The sequence below is a fragment of the Rhipicephalus sanguineus genome, chromosome 3 (genome assembly GCF_013339695.2).
Source record: "Rhipicephalus sanguineus isolate Rsan-2018 chromosome 3, BIME_Rsan_1.4, whole genome shotgun sequence".
NCBI lineage: Eukaryota > Metazoa > Arthropoda > Arachnida > Ixodida > Ixodidae > Rhipicephalus > Rhipicephalus sanguineus.
In genome coordinates this window covers 47450275-47467675 of record NC_051178.1, presented here as the reverse complement: position 1 = coordinate 47467675, position 17401 = coordinate 47450275, and the positions used below count along the sequence as shown (strand labels likewise).

The window sequence follows — 17401 nt, the reverse complement described above, 5'->3', positions numbered from 1 at the left end:
GATACACCTTAAACAAACGCAGAAAAGACAAGACAGAAAGGTTCATCTTGTCTTGTCTTTTGTACTGTTTAAATATTAAAAAGTACACGCCTTGGATCAAGAAAACTGTCTCGAGAAACCTGTCCAGTTCTAGGTTCTACTCCCATTCAGATTGACATACTCCATACAGACTCTCCTTCAATGGACGTAATTCACCGTTGCAGTTTCATACTTTGTTGCCTCTTGTCTCGCGTACACAGTCTCCTTCAAGGTCAATGATGTCAACATGGTGGACCCACAGTCTCTTTCAACTGCTACTGCTAACAGTGGGCAGATGGACTTCACCACCAGGAAACAAGTCGAGCCTTGCAATGCTTCAGGTTGCCATTTTGGTTTAGTTTCTTCTTGAGTATCCACTTGCATTTGATTACTTGTTGGTCCTTTGATCTTGGAATTATTTCCCACGTGTCATTCCTCGTCAGGTTGTCCTCTTGAGTGGCTCTCTTCCATTCCAGCACATCAGTTGCTCAGAGTGCTTCTTCCAATATTTGAGTATCATGTAAGCTGCGGCTGCTTTGTCTTGTCACGACGGGAACGAGAGGGTTATGGAAGCTGCTGCTTTGCAGCCAACTTCTCCGAGTGTCTTTACACATTGGGGGTCTCTACTACATGAGGAGTAAAAGCATCCTCTTCTGAGCTCTCCCCTTTGTCACAGTTGGTGGCACCATTGTCGCCCCTCTCTTCCTTAGGCTGGATCTCTTCGGCAGCAGTGATTCTGATCAGGTTTTCAGCACCAGCACTATTACAGTAGAACTGTTATGCTCGAGGTTTGCCGTGTGTCGTAGATAGAAAATGATCATCATCAGGTACCGGCACGCACTCTTTGTCCTCTTCTTAATCTTCTGCTTCAGTCCCAGAACACGTGCACCAATTTGTCCAGCATGGGATGCAATAACTCTGATGGGCATGAGAATGAAAACAGAGAGAGAAAGAAATAGATAGAAAGGAAGAGAAAGAGAGACATTGTTCGCAAAAAAAAAAACAAAAATAACTTTTGGCAAGGCGAGATTCGAACTCGCATACCCACGATCTAAAGGTGAGCATCGTAACCACTTGGCTATCCAGGCACGCTAGCAGAGTATAGTGCTGCCTTGTATAGTACAGCAAAGAGGTGGTAAAGGGAATTAAGGGCGAGGAGGAGGGTAGAGAGTAAAGCATGACATAGATAAAGAAAGACAGAAAAAGAAAGAGAAAGAGAAAAAGAAATTGAAAGAGAGGAGATAGAAAGAGGAAGCGAGAAATAGAGAGAGAAAGAGCGAGGAAGAGAAAGAAATAGAATAGCGAATAGAAATAGAAACAGAGACAAAAAAGAAAAAACAGAGCAAGCATAGCCATGCATAGCAAAGGATGGGAGACAAGTGAGAGGGTAAAAGCCTAGCCAAGCCAGGACCAGCTAGGTGCCCACCAGCTCTGCTGTGACCCAGGCTTGTGCAACTTTGTGAAAGCTGCGTTAATTTTTTTTTTCCATAGGGGGTTCGCTGTATCAATCATCTCAATCATGCATGGAAAGCTTAGGTTACATCACAACTGACAAAGAAGTTATCTTTGTACCAGGCCCACAGTCTATACCATTTCATTTCATTTGGGTAACCCTCAAGCACACACTCAGCACCGCAGGAGTAAAAGCTTACTTGAAACACTTCATGAATTTTTGTTTTTGTCCCTGTTCCCACATCTGCCAGCAATATTTTTAAAGAATAAATTCTCGTGACATCCGCAGTTCTTGGAAGTCGGTGCATTCCGAATACTTCCACGTGGAGAATGAATTTGATGTGGTGGTCGGAGAAAGTATTCGCAGACTTTTGAAGACAGTTTTGTTTGACTCGCATCAGGTGCATCAACATCTATAAATGACAGTGTTCCTGGTGCATTGTGAAACATGCTGTGTAAGAACTCTGTCAGGAAGAGTGTTACCAGCAGAAGCTTAGTGTGTGCCCCGCTAGTCATGCAAAAGTTGTACGTACCCCCTGAGAATGTCGTCCCTGGCTAGTGACACAGTTGTCTCTTTTGCCAAATCTGTGACGATCCTTCAGAAAACTGATGGACGATGGTGTGTGCTTCGCCTTCCTTTTAGGTACTCGGCCGAGCAGATGTTTGAGGTGGTGTCACGGGTGGAGTTCTACCGGGACTTTGTACCCTGGTGCACACAGTCGCGTGTGACAAGCCGGTCTCCCCACGCCCTGACTGCATACATGAAGGTCGGCTTCCCACCCATTGTCGAGAGCTACACCTCTCATGTCACGCTCGTGAGGCCCACCCTCGTCAAGGTAGGTGCCGTTGGCTTCTTTGACACTCGGTGAGAAACTGGGACATACCTTTCGCAGCCAGCGGCTGTTAAATGGGCACTATATAAGGCACTCATTTAATAAACTACACTTTCGGAATACCACAGGTGTTGGCCTCATTATAAGTGAAGCATTCGTGAGCCAGAAAAGACGTGAAAATAAGAGAGTACTCTGCCACTCTTGGAGGAGGAAAGTGAATATTTGTTTTAAGAATCAATGCGAAAGAGTGCCCAATTAGTGCAGCTCCTTTAGTCCAGGAAGTTGCTGGCAGTGAGTGCTTCCCATGCCTAGTTCAGCAGGTTACGTTGATTCTTCAGGTTTGTGGCTGTGAGCAAAGCATCCCACAATTCTTCACTGTCCTTTCCTGCTTCATCCTGGTTTTGTGGGAGGCCAGAAAAAAAAATATTGTTGCGTTTGTTACATGTTGTGTCACGAGCTTAATTATCTGGGACACAAAGTGCATTGAATGCTGTGCAGACAACAACATGCAATTGTTGTGAAGTCAGCAGCATAGCCCACTTGTTTTTGGCGAGCATATAATTGATCATCAAGTCACTATAGCCATACAAGTGCTGTTTTCTCTGGCTCTTCCGGATCTTGCTAGTAACAGTGTGTATCGTCTGTTTGCTTTGCAGTCGGTGTGCTCAGATGGTCGCCTCTTCAACCACCTAGAGACCATCTGGAGGTTCGAGCCAGGCCTCGAGGACAACCCAAAGACTTGCACGCTAGACTTCAAGGCAAGCAATGGCTCTTCTGATGTACATTTGTTCACTGCCTTGTTTGCATGTTTTCTGGTTACCCTTCTGCTCTGAAATTAATTATAGTATTTCCTTTTGTCGAAAGAGACATTGCCAGTGTAAGATTAACGAACATTGGGTGTTTGGGAGGGTAGTAGTCACAAGGGCTAGAATGACTGCACGTGAAAGCTCGGCAGGCCCAATGTTTGCACAAACTTGGCGGGGCTTTGCCTTTTTCATCTGGGTGAAATGGAAGGTGATGCAATTGGTGGCATGTCCCACGCTAAATTCTAGCTGCGGTATCTCCTTTTTCAGCTCATTATCAACTTCAGGCTTTCATTTCTTGCATGTGCGATAGAATTGACATCTCTGACCTGCAGGAATGGGGTAGTATGTAGTTTCCAATTTTAGGAAAGCGGTTCCTTCACTCCTAAGCACGTAGGAAGAAGGAGCCCCAATTCAGGATATCTTTTCATTTCTTTCTTCTATCTCTAGAATGTCAAGAAATTATATTCATGTATCCTACCTTCCACAACTTATTTCACAAGAAAGTTACCTGCCTACCAAAAAGCAGCTGTCCTGAAATTGAGACTAACTGTAGTGTGCAGAACACAAGTGGAATGAGGTGACGTACCACCCCGTAGCAGAGGTGGTTGCATTGATTTGTTCTGTTGGCCCTGTTGTTCAAGGTGTGCTGTAACTTGGCTCAAAACTTCCTCTCGGTGCAAGCAGCATGAGCTGTTGAGGGTGCTATGGTTAACCTTTTCCCTACTGTGAAAAAAAGAAGAAAATAGTCTACCAAATTTACCGGAAATTTTTTTTTCTCAGTTTGTAGGGCTTTTTTTTCTGAATAAAACTGTACCATTATTTCAATTCAGTGGGGTTCCTTTATTTTGCTAATTGCGTAAAGAAGATAGCTCGGACACGGCTTCACTGCATGGCAATGCAATGAAAGCCGAGGACAAGTGTGGCCATCTAGCATCGACAAACACAGCTATGACGTGTGTAGTCGTCATCGGTCATTTTGGTACAAAATCTTATGACGACCATACTCCTCAACGGGAGGGAAAGGGTTAAGAGGACATTATTACCCAGCTATTGTTACAGTCATGCAAAATGACTGGAAATGACGGCAGTGACGGGAAATGTTAGGTGTGAGTGGGCCATCTACCAGAGCTCTTGTAATTGTATTAGCAATTGTGAAACATCCCATCAGGGATTGATACTACACACCTCAGCTAGAGCCTGGCACCCTCCCTACTTCTGTATTGTATGCACGTTTCACATCCTTCTCCACAATTGCGTACTCCCCTTCGCCGCTTGCCTAAATATAGAATTCTCATGAATCTCATGGTTCATAACACTTAGTAGTATTTCATAATTAGGACCCATTAATTGAAGAACTTCAAGAATCTGCTGATTGTCCTGCTGCCTATGGGCAACGAAATTAACTGCACCTTGAAGGATGAAGGAACCAAGTTCTCCACAGCAGAGCAAAGCTTTAGCATGGCCCCCGAAGTTCACAACAAACAAAATAACGGGAGGAAGCTCGTTCTACATATGTGTACTGGACTTAAAGCCAATCAAAAATAATTAAGGAAAGGAAATATCCCAAAGAGGAATTTCGAGAATAAAAACCAAGTGATAAAAAAACAGAGCAGAGGAAGGCAAAACAAGGGTATTTCTTTAGCACTACAGTGAGAGAGTACCTTTGCAATCACACTGGAAGCGCAAAGAGTAGCTTTAGTCGGCTTCTGCATGTTTAGTAACAATTGCCATTTCAATTGCCCTCTTTTGTTTATGGCAGTGCAGCGGTGCAAGATTTCGTTCATTTGCCTGATGGTAGCATGTCAGTTAGCCCCTATGGATTAAACATGCCTGTAGTTTGAAATGATGTATCGATACTGGCCCGTTTGAATAAAGCCCGAACCACCTGTGTGCTTGCAAGTGTACAAGCACCAGTTCGATTAGCAGAGAGTAGCCAAATCCATATTGTGCACTTTGAGCCTCTATCAAGGGCTCGATATGTAGCGGCACTGACATATCGATATCTGCATAGCCTGGAGTGAGCACACGTTGACGCTCATCTCGTGTGTGTTCAAGCATCCATCCATCGCGAGGTGTGGTGAAGCAAGATGCGCTGACGTGCTCATGCGCACATCTGAAAGCGTATGTGTTGTTTGTGGTCAAGTTGTAGGTGTGGTCAAGCCTTACACCTACAACTCCCACGTCAAGTAGTCACATTCGTCGTCAATGTACAGTAAACTCTCAGTAAACTGAAACCTTTAAGCAGAACTGCTGCTTAAATGGAACAACTGCTTCTAATATGATTGATTTCGTACTTGAATTCCACACCCCCATTCCTCATTCAGTAAACGAAGTTCCTGTTAAGCAGAATATATTTTCCTGGTCCCTTCAGGTTCCGTTTAACGAGAGACTACTGAACGTTGAGGACACTGTGATTAGATTAATCACATTCTACAGAGGTAAATACAGTATCACAAGGTTTTTTATGTTTCATGCAGGGTGTCAGAACGAAATGTTCTTCGTTGCGGTTTTAGTTTTGTTATACCGCAAAAAGTTTCGTTCGGTTTCTGTTCCAGAACAAAAAAAATGTTCTGTAACGGTTCATAACGGTTTTTATTTGTATGGAAAATTTTGAAGTTAAAGTAACGATAAAAACGTTCTTAGTTTGACCACAAGGGCAAAGCAATGAATGCGATAGCAACAAATTGTAATGTTATACGAAGTATAAGGCTGGCAGCTAACTCTTTTAGATCCAGTCTCACGTCGCTCTACATAACGCATGTGTAAGAGAATACGGCCACTCCAGGAAGAGAAGCTGATTTCGCACTGTTTCTTCGCGTTAAGAGCGCAGCATGAAGAAGATATGAGCCGTCCGCTGATGCTTGCCAAGATAGCGCGTACGCCAGCGATCGCGATTGCGCCATTTTGTTCGAAGTTCACAGTTGCTGCTCGAATGACACCCCCTCCCCCTTGCGTCCTTTCATGCTCCTTCAAGGCGGGTGAGACGTTTCCTCTCTGCTTGAGCAGCATTTGATGGCAGGCCTCGCTCGCGGGATGATGTCGCATGCGCCCTCCGTGCGACGGAGATGGGCCGGCTCTTTTGATCTCTGCTTCAGCCGCGTTCATCGTCTCCGGTCGCGTGCTTTTACCCACGGGTAGAACATACGATGCACGGGGGATGTTATCGATGTGGACTTTATACGGAACAAGACAGCAACGGCGATGGCAAAACCCGTCGAGAGTGTCCATATAAGTGTTATCTTAATAAAACATATGATTTCTGGTATAGTTACTTGCGCTCCTCTGAAAGAGGCCCTGCAACACTTTGCCAAGTAAACGTCAAATGGCTTCACCAAAGAAGTTTATTGCCTTATGAATCGACCGCCACAAATTTGTTTAGAATCCGTCAAGTACGAGCGTAGTTACAGAGTTCTGTCACACACATATATATATGTCTCACCTTGATAGTAAATTCAGTTGGAAGTTTGTGCCTGTCCGTGTATGGTCTCATCCTTTGTCTACGAAAATTTTTTCATGCAAGAAGTAGTAGATCATGGAGTACCAACTAGCTTGAACCCACACTTTGTTGAGTTAGAGATTTCTCGCGTGCTGTAATTGCTCTCTCTCTTCTCTCATCCCGAAGAGAGTGCTGGAAGCTAAGCAGGGAGGGATGGCTCAGATGAAAGAAGTTATGTCACGCGTGCTTCATGACCTTGAGCACTTTTTTTTTTCTTTGAATGCGCGAAGAACCTTCAGTGAGATCGCGAGCGAGTGTACGGCCACGTGGCAGCGTCCTGCGGCGGGCGCAGGAACTACAGCCCACGATGCTGAAATCAGCCAATGGCAGTGAATTTGGGTTTATGGCGCGGTCATATGAGTATATGGCATCATTTTAGAGAGTAGATCGAGCGAGCGATTTTTAGCTGGCTTTGAGAATTAATTGTAAATTCGAGGTCAGGTGCTGCGCTATAATGTTTGGCTCGCGTGTTCTCAGGAGCCTCGACTACCGATTGGCAGCGTTTTCTGATCATGCTGAAAAAGTGTTGCAGGGCCCCTTTAAGAACAGGGGTAAAACACATTCTTCCCACGTTCATAAGAGGAGCGCAAGTAACTGTACCACGAATTCTTACCAACACAAACCAGTACCCTTCCAAGTTATGGTATTTAATTTTCTCAAAAGTGAATTACGAATTTTCTGAGCAGGCTCAATGCTTTGTTCAAGGGAGTGAGCAGGATCTCAGAAGCAGCTGTCGTCTAGTGTACCTCTGATATGCGAGACTGCTGTTCTGATAAAAGATAACTTCAGCGCCAAGAATGCCTTCTCCACGCTGGCCTGTGTGACAAGCGCATGAAAGTCCACTTGCGTTAATGTAAACATCACTGGTTGTCACTCTTTATTTTTCGCGAAATTTTAACACATCTTTACTTTGGAATCTCTGCCTGAGATACACACTAATACTGTCCCCTGAGATATGCATTCACTAATACTGTCCCCTGAGGTATGCATTATTGTTCACGTTACATGACCTCGGTTGTTTCGGAATGCCAAGGTTTTCCCTGAACTGAAAAATGATAAAAAATAATTCGGTTCCACTCCGGAACGAAATAATAGATAACGTTTTGGTTCTGTTTTCGTGCTGGTCAAAAATAGTTTTTTTATTTCGTTCTTTTTGGTTTTTGGTTTTCGTTCCGTTCCGATACACTGGCTTCATGTGGCAAACACATCATTCATTATTAAAGTTGAATCAAATTATCTGGCACTGCCACTATCAATTTTCACAGAGTTTATGTAGCTGGCGCTAATCAAGGACACGCCCAGATATGAGTTCGTTGTGATGACGAGGAAGAAGATTTACAGTGTGCCATGCTATAATTAATGCACTTCAGCTTTGCAGTCCTTGTTTTAAGAGGTCTGTGAGGAGTTTCATGGTTTGTTCACATACAGGGATACTCACTCGTAATACAGTAAAATCTTGTTAATTCGAACTTAGTCAATCGAACTGATGCCCTGGTCCCGCCAGAGCCCTATGTATTTTTATGGGAGAAAACCCCCGATAATTTGAATGCGTCAGTATCCACAACAGTTAATTTGAACTGGGAGCCCCTGGTTTTCATCTTTTCTCGCAGAAGTCTGCCGTGAGTGATCACAATGTGTTGCAAAACCAAACCAAACCAAATTTACTCGAGATGCAAACGACAAAACAGCAGCATTTCTCAGCAGATGAGAATTCGGATGCTGCACTGGAGCTCTTGGGCAAGCGGCAAACAATGCTCATGGAGTTGCGACAGAAGAAACGCAAGGAAATGCAAATTACTGCTTACGTTTAACCCTTTGACGGTCAAAGACATACACGTACGTCATCCCGAACAGCCACAAGACGGTCAAAGATGTCTTTGTACGCCATGCCTGTATGTTTAGAATGCGCGCCTTTTTCGATCATTTCTCTTGCTTGGCATGTGCTGCCTCACTGCGGGAATACGTGGAATTTTTTTCCTAGCCCCGATATCTCTCCGTTTTCTTTTTATGCTCTACTACAGTGGAGCGCCTGCTAGTTTCAGTTTCGTCCTTCGGCCGGTTCCCGCTTATTGCGCCCGCAAAACTGATGGCTTTCTGGTTAAAATCTTTCGAAAGGTGATGGATTTGTTACTATCTCGTTTATTGCTCCCCAGTACGTGATTACGCCTGTTTCTGTGCAGGCGCTGACTGACACAAATGATACAGTATAGACCACTTATAACGTAAGTCGCCGGAGTCGCGAATATCCGCACTATAAGCGGTACCGCACTATAACCAAAACAACCTTCTTCAATGGCTGCACTTGCGCAAAACGTGTTGAGCATGTAGCCTCGCGTGTCCGATAATCAACACATGCGATTTGGGGCGCTTACAACCACTTAAATCTCGGAATGTTAAAAAATTAACCGCCAAAGACCCGCATTGCCAACGAAATGAACACGGGGGAAAAAAAAGCAAACAAAACAAAGTGTCATCGCGGAAATTCGCCGACTACGTTTCAGGCCACCTCGAGGTACTGCGCATTACACAGAAACCATGTCGAATCGCGACCGAAATTTCACGTGCTGAGCGGTACCGATCGTTCGAGTTCACGGGCGCGCGCGCGATGTCAAAGACCTTGCAATCGAATCCGGAACCACCATTCGAGAGTTGTATGTGCCAACCATGCCCTCGTTTTCATTAACGATATGATTCCCTTCCCTTCAAGTGCAGCCATCGCAAAAAGTTTCGTTGATTCCGCACCAAACCGCAACTTTTATCGCCCGCGACCGCTACCGAAAAGCAACCAACGCTGATTAGGCCTAGCCTGCGGTTCAGCATGTTGTCGCGGGAAGTTTGTCCAAGACAACATGAAGATCGGACGTCGAAAAGATCGTACTCAAGCACTAACCAAAGAACAGCGCGGGTGATACGAAGTTTGTGTTCGCGGCCGGGAGATCAACGGCGACAAAAGCCCGCCAAGCTCGTTTAAAGGCCAACTCCGGCGATTTTTCGAGGTCCATGGATCGCAATAAAATTCGCTGGGTACGTTCCTTTTCACGTTCCCGTTATATATGCCAAATTACAAGCTGGAGACATACGCAGATTCATTGCAAATGAATTTATTGATTGCCCAGACTCTCCCCACTTCGCTTCCCAAATTATTGGCAACATTGGGTGCGTGACGTCATTTTGTTAAGCGGAAGTGACGGAACCGCGGGGCCCCTAGAGCGTCTGCTATCCGCAAGGCAACAATCGCGAGTGTTTGGCGAGCGCTTCGTTGGCTGGGCGGTGAATTTCAGTTCCTTGTGGTAATGCGTGCGATGGGTGGCAAGTGGTGTCGCGTTGTGGGCTGCACACGATTCCCCGTTGGCAGTCACGAAACACTCGCACCTAACGATTACCCTGCGTCTCTGTATTAGTGTTTTAGCTAGCAATGCGGGTTTACCGCACGGAAAGTACGGTAATACCGTACCGGCTAAAGAATGCACATGCGTGAACCACCACGGAAACACTTCCCGTTGCATATACAGGGTGCACCGTGACCGGGCCTATATCGGTATACGGTGAGCTTCGCATCGTGCGAAACACGTAACCTAATGGTGCGAAAGGTGGCTCATACCTGGCATTCCTTCGGCCGTACCAACGCGATGTTGAACGCCGCTATTGCCAAACTTATGCACTCTTCCCATAGCAATATTAAGAAGCTTTAGTTAGTCCGCGAACTTCTCAGCGACAGCATTTTACCCGATCACGGCCCCACAAACTTGAGCTCCCTGGACAGGTCGTGCCATCTGGCGGTGGAATGTGCAACCAGGCAAGCAAAGAGCTAAACATGTGAGTTCCACTTCATCGAAGAGGAATGGCCATTACAGTTGGCCTCCAAATGCGTCGGAATTGCAGCTGTCATTTTCCGACAGCACAGCTTGTGCACGTGACACGGTCAGTCACACACAAGATTTCCGACGGAGTCACCTTTCAAATGAGCGTCTGCTCTTCGCCGCTTTCGCAGCTTTCATACTACGCGTGGCGGGACCGGCATGCCTTGCATGATTTCCGGTTTTGTAACCACTTATACGTCACGCGAAGACGTATGCTCGGCTGGGTTTCGGTTTCGGTGTTGCGCTTTTTTACTTATTTAAAATTATTCTCCAATTTGCCGAGTGTTTCTGCTATCGGACCCGTGACAGGAGCGTCTCAGGAATATAAAAGCACCATTACTTTGACATGGCCAAAAATCGCCGGAGTTGGCCTTTAAGTCACGCACTGGCAGAAAAGGCGAAAGCTCGCGTCATGAAGCCGCAAACTTTTCAATTGCGGACGAGGTAGCAGACACGATATCAGTAGCAAGTGTGATAACGACGACGCTTTTCCCGACAGGAAACTTAACTTAAAGCGCACTTGATGAGGACGCGATCGTATGTTCCACGCGGAACGCACTGCCGGCAGCGGCCGCGGAGCCTTGCCGCCGCCGGTGCAAAGGCTACTCGTCGCCTAGGCAACCACCATCTACCCCACTCGGCGAGCCGCACAGCGCTTATGCCGCGGTCTTTTTTCCTCCACTCGCCACCTACGTTCATTCACTGTGCGTGCCCTCGCCCTTCGTAACGGATCCTCGTCGCTCCCTCCCCCTCCTTTGAGAACCGCACTCGCTACCCGCGTTTGTCAGAAATATTTTCCCGCAACCGCATTATAAACGGTATTTCACCTTGGGGGACTGCACAATAAGCGGTATGCGTATACATGCGGTTCTATGGGAGGGTAAACGGGAGTCGAAAAAGACCGCATTATAACCGGTCCTGCACTATATGCGGTTACGTTATAAGTGGTCTGCACTGTACTGCTGTGGTTGCATTTCCTATTTGGGAACTCAAAAAAACCGTTTCCGTTTCATTGGCAATAAGACGAATGAATATATAGGTGTCGGACTGCTTTTTGCTTTGCGGACGTGCTCACAGCTGCACAATTTTCTTCAATGCGCTCACCTGCGCAGTTTGCTTGTGCTATGGGATGTGCGCGGCGATTTCTCGGTTTGCAAAGTGAGTCTAGCGGCAATTCAGCTGGAGAATCAGAATCTCTTGTCTGGAGAATTAGAATCTGATTCAGTAAACGTCAGCCCGTCATATGAGGCATTACTTACGAGTTAGGATTCAGATGTTGATGAGCAAGCGACATCTCAAAAGCTCGTGCGCGGCGAGACGATGCTGACTAAACAAAGTGGCTTTTCTCCCTCTGTGTTTCCACTTGATGTGACTTCGTGCACTTATTTTTGTATGTCTATGAACTACACAGGTGTTTATTGCAATGCATAATTTTTAACAGTTGTGTAGTTTTTTTCTGAAATTTATCTTGCTGTTACTTGTGAAAAAAACCATGCGCATGTAACAACACAAAAGTTTTTTTTCACTGCACGGCCACCCAAAAACATTTTAGACAATCATTTCTTAAATAGATTCGTCTGAAGAATTTAATTCAGCAATAAAAAATACACATTTTGGGGGTGCATTTTGCGAAAAATATCAACCTTAAAGAGTTAATTTTGATTTGCGTATCTCTTCCATGTAAATAAACGTGTTTCAGAGCATCATATATTTCGACATTAAGGCTCACTGCTCACATGAGTGCATGTCTGTGCTTGTTTTTGAAGTATCACTGACTGATCAATTAATTTCTGTTTGCGGTTAGAGCTTTGTGAACCTAATTGACGAAATCACCTGCCACAAATGTGTAGTAGCGCCTAATTCGTGATAACGAGTCCAGAGGTGGCTTCTTTGGGCTCTGCCAGCGCAATGTGTCGTGATGTCCGTTCATTTTAGCACCCGCCCACTAATTCGAACTCTGCTTAAATCGAACAATTTTATGGTCCCCTTCGAGTTCGAATTGACGAGCTTTTACTGTAGTACATAATTGTTCCAGGTTTGTGAACATTGCTTTAAGGGAACTTCTTCTGCAGTAGACTCTTATTAATTTTAACCTAAGGGGACGAGAAAAATATGTTCCGTTTAACAGGAATTCCATTTACTGAGAGATGAACAGAGGTTCAGAATTGAATTACAAAACAAATCGTATTAGAGGCAGTTGCTTTCATTCAAGCGCCCGTCCGTTTACTGAGAGTCTACTGTGCATGCGAAACGTGGTCTTGTTAGAACAATCCTGTGGCTACCCCTAGCCGAAGTTTTCTCAGCCACCACTCTCGGCTTGATGCCGTTTTCTGCGGTCGACCTCTGTTGCAGGTGTCCTTCGAGTTCCGCTCGCGGCTGCACTCGCACCTGGCGCACATGTTCTTGGACGAAGTGGTGCGCCAGATGACACGTGCCTTCCTCAACCGAGCGGCCACCCTGTACGGCAAACAGTCGATCCCGACGAGAGGCAGCAAGGTGCTGCCCTCCGGTGCTCCCTGACGCCGGCCCCCCAAGTAGCTCTGCAGTACAGGGGGTTTCGTCTCTGCGTGGATGGACTGATTTTAGTCTTTCTTTAGTTCCTCTCGCAGCCACGCTTCTTCCTCTCACGCATGCACCCCAGTTACTCAAGGTTCCTCCTGGAACCAACTCGCTTCTGGACTGCACAGTTCATCCACCAGGGGGAGAAGCAACTTGGGGGCAGTGATTGGGTGGAGTGGCAGCGAGAGTGTTACAAGGCTTCATTGTTGATGGCCCAAAGCAAGCTACTGTCAAACCAATAAGTTCCCCGGCAGCCATCAGCTGGAGGACTGGAGAACCATAAGGACACCATTGATTGACACGATGCCTCACAATAGAGGCCAGATGCCGTGTCCTCCCAGCCCTGGCCGCTTCAGATTTACTGTGGCAGTAATTTCACAGCCATGAGCAAAGTCTGTACCATAGTTGGGAAAGAAGCAGCCGTGTAAAACGTGTTCAGTAAATTGAAGTTGACACATTTGTTGGGCTTGTCGAGCTATTGAAGTACACACATTCATGGTTGTTTAGTGAAAGTTTTACGGGCTTTATTGGGTGTGGTTAATGCTCCATTCAGCTTGCTGGTTTTTGCTCATTTCAGATTTGCTGGAGGCACAAAGCAAAACTCATTTGAGGTTGTGCTGTTGAAATAAGTAGCTTAGCAGAAACGTGCATTTTTTCATGAGCAGGGTAATGGGTTGGGAAGAGGGTTTAATGTGAGAAACAGTGTTAAAATTAGCATGTGCACAACACTCCTCAGCTGATTGTTTTTTAGATGTTGTTTATGGACAGTCTTGTTGTTGGGTGCAAACTTACATGGAGCATTCAACACCCTTGTTTATTTAACTGTCTTTTTTTTCTTTGAAAGAGCTGTCGAAAATAAAATAGTTTTGTTTTTGAAACTTTATTCTTAATTCATTATAATGGAAGACACACTTGTCTTGAGCAGTAGGCACATGTGGTCTCTATACACCGGTTGAGCTAGTGGGATTGAGCCATTGGGCCACAATGAAATGTGAATGTGGGAAACCAAGCTGGAAAATAAATTCACCTTTCCACATTCAATAGTGCATGCAGCAATGGTGTGATTTGTTTTGTATAATAGTTAGATTTGAGGATGGTTTAACAGAAGCTGCAGTTTCTTTTAATTTTTTTCATTCACATTTCATTATTGCATTGACGTTGAATGTGTTGTCCCGACTTTTCTCCACTTGGAATCCCAACAGCCTTGAAAAGCTTGGAGGACGCTTGAGCTTCGCCATCAAGAGTAGAACGCCATAGCGTAATCGGGCTGCGTGCGCATTGCCTTCTCAATTGCTAGCCTGGCTTCCATTCTCGATGCATGCCGCAACCGTGCAGTAAGGAAACAAACTACTGTGCATGTAACATTGGCCATTTCAAACTATTCCAGAATGCCTACTGCAAGTACAGTTGTTGAGTGCTCACCCGCTGGACAAATCGGCACCTCCTAACCCTCACTTCCCTTTCCCACTCCCTTGCTATGCTATACTACACAAGGCTATGCTCTGCTAGCGTGCCTGGATAGCCGAATGGTTAAGACACTTGCCTTCGGATCAAATGTACATGGGTTCGAGTCCCACCTCGCCAAGAATTTCTTTTTCGCATTCTTTCTATCTCTTTCCTTCTTTCTCTCTCTACTCATTCTCACACCCATCAGAGTTATTGCATCCCATGCCAAACAAATTGGTGCACGTGTTCCGTGAGCGAAGCAGAAGAGGATGAAGAGAGCGTGTGATGGTTCATCATGATGATAATTTTTGTTTGTGACTAACGGGGATTCTCCAAGCTTAAACAGCTTGGCTGTTAAGAGATTCCAGTAGAAACTGCCAAAAGTGATTGCTAAGAAGCATCGGGCCCTGCGTGGAACACTCGGCGCAGTCGCAGCGAAAGCTGGAGGATCAACTGTTGTAAACTCTCTTGGGGCGCCAAGTGCAAGGTACCCACAACGCCAGAAATCATTCTTTTTTCGAAGTAGGGAAGTACCCACTATGCCACAATTCAATTTTTAGAGCCACTACATGTCCAAGGCATTATATGCACTTACATACTGCACACTTTGTGATGCTGTGGTGATGGTGATGAACTTCGGCTAAGTCCTTTGTAAGGGATGGGAAGCTTTAAACCACCCTCTCATTGCACAGTTCGCTTTGTGTGAGACCAGTTAACAAGATTCCTTGCCGACATGTTGCCTGTATAGGGTCTTTTTGCGAACAGGTTTCAAGCACCGGCGTGGCTCTGTGGTAGAATACTCGACTGACATGCAGAGTGGCCTAGGTTCCAATTCCGCTCTAACCCTGTTCTTTTCTTCTCATAGTGCAACAGCTGCAACGGACGGCAGCGGCGGCGGACAAATATGCAACCGAAATCGGCTGTTGTTGTGGGCTGACTAAACAGCTTCTTTCCAGTGTGTTACGACTTTACGCAACTTCTCGATCTCGGTGGCATAAGTATTCCCATAAGTGGCATTTTATGTAACCCATCTAAGGGACTAAGGACAAGGGAAATGGCTCGGAAGGGCGATGTGATGCGATGCGTAACGACTTGCACGTATACGCTAGAGGGACTGAGCTGATGCCACAGATTTCCACCAAGCCTGCGCAACGAGAATGGCATATACACATTCAATCTCGCACTGCTTCATTAACCACATTTTACAGCGTAGGCTGTTGTGAGCTTAAAACACGGCCAATTTTGGTGGCGATTTCATCATCCGCTAGTGTCCGTTGCAGTTATTGCACATAAGACAAGGAAAATACCTATAGAGGAGTCATGTCGGGCGAGAAGTCGCGTAAACGACGTCAAATGCATGGCAGATGTGTAGAATCGCACCAGATGTCGCACCACGTGAATTGCATGACGAGTGGGTGATTTAACGGTGTGTACTCATTAAAAAGGGCTCAGCCATAATTCATCATCAGCAACAGCATCAAAAAAAGTGCGCAGCTACCTAGGTGCTCCTATTGCCTTACAGATGCAAAGTGGGCATTTCACCACTTTGCATAATGATGATGGCTTATACAGTAAAAGCTCGTTAATTCGACACTGGTTAATTCGGAAAATCGGATAATTCAAACGTGTTCACTGGTCCTGGCCAGCGTACCTATTGTTTAATGGCATGAAACTCTCGTTAATTTGGTCATATTTGGCCACCACCCGGTTAATTCGGACGATCTTCGGAGCACGCCAAGCGCGAAACGTCGCAAATGTGCTACACAAAGGAATGAAAACTGCATTCGCGGACAGCCAAACGCCGCGGCTTTTAGAAAGGCGTGGTCGCCACCCACAACCGCATGATAGGTATGCTCTTAGCACGTTTCAGATTAAGACATGGGGGTTCCTGAGCAGCGTTCATGTTGTGAAGTAAGTGAAGCAAGTGACGAAAGTTGCGGCTTTTGCACTGCTCTTATGCAAAATAATTACTGTAATTACATATTCCTCAAGAAAACGAAAGTGCATTGATGTAATAAACATTTATTTATTGTTTTCTTGATACTTTCAATAATTCGGCATTCGGTTAATTCGAACAGTTTTTCCAGTCCCGTGAAATCCGAATTAATGAGCTTTTACTGTAGTGCAGTGGGTACCTTAACTCTGTATTTGCTGTTGGTGCCCTTGGAGAATTTACAATAGGCTCTAAGAAGGCCACTCCTCCAGCCGTGACTGTGCTGCGTGTGTCACGCAGACCTGGAGTTTTTTTTTCTGTACACTGCGCGTGGTAGTATCAACAGCAAGTGCAGCTGGGGTCTCAAGATTTCCTTCTGTTGCTGTTCTCCCACTTTTGTCTGTTTGACAGCCAAGTAAGCTAACCATCGTCCTATCCTGCAGCTCTGTAGCAAGGCAGCTTGCATAGGTTTTTTTGCACACAAGAGAGTCTGACTGGGATAGCACGTGTGCATGCATTTTGCAGGCTATAGCGGGCGGGACTGTAGCAGATGAAAACAATTTATTTCATTATGTCCTAAAGGCCCACAGTTGGAGAGTGTCGGTAATGAAACGGCTGGAGGGGTATTGCACTGTGCACGCTGAAACAACAAGATACACTGCAAAATTATCATTACTTTTACGAGCTGGTGGCAACTAGCCAAGTATGACGAGGGGCCTTATTTCGAGATGGTCACTTTCGCCAATGCTGTCACTTTCACTGGATTTCATGAGATAGGTGCTGGATGTGTTGGCTTATATGAGCCAAAATGTTGGCGCAGCCCCATACTACTGTGGCCTACAGGCAGATGAAACATTTGGCTCAAGTCTTGTAAAGTCTCACGAAAGTGACAGTGTTGCCAAAGGCGACAGTCTCTGAATACCGCCCCAGTAGCCATACTTGATTCTGTACCATTCTGCGCAATACTCTTACGAATGTTTACAAATTTTCCCATACCT

The 17401-nt window shown here is 45.6% G+C and overlaps 1 protein-coding gene across 2 annotated transcripts in view; it reads left to right on the top strand.

The window, feature by feature from the left end:
• LOC119386620 (coenzyme Q-binding protein COQ10 homolog B, mitochondrial) overlaps nucleotides 1-14074 on the top strand; it is a 158547-nt gene extending 144473 nt beyond the window's left edge. For both annotated transcript variants that reach the window (XM_049413200.1, XM_037653906.2), the window contains exons 3-5: nucleotides 2114-2306; nucleotides 2960-3061; nucleotides 12818-14074. In XM_049413200.1, the coding sequence (XP_049269157.1) occupies nucleotides 2114-2306; nucleotides 2960-3061; nucleotides 12818-12985 (463 nt within the window). In that variant the 3' untranslated portion in view covers nucleotides 12986-14074. The remainder of the gene's footprint in view (nucleotides 1-2113; nucleotides 2307-2959; nucleotides 3062-12817) is intronic.
• The last annotated feature ends 3327 nt before the right edge of the window (nucleotides 14075-17401 follow it).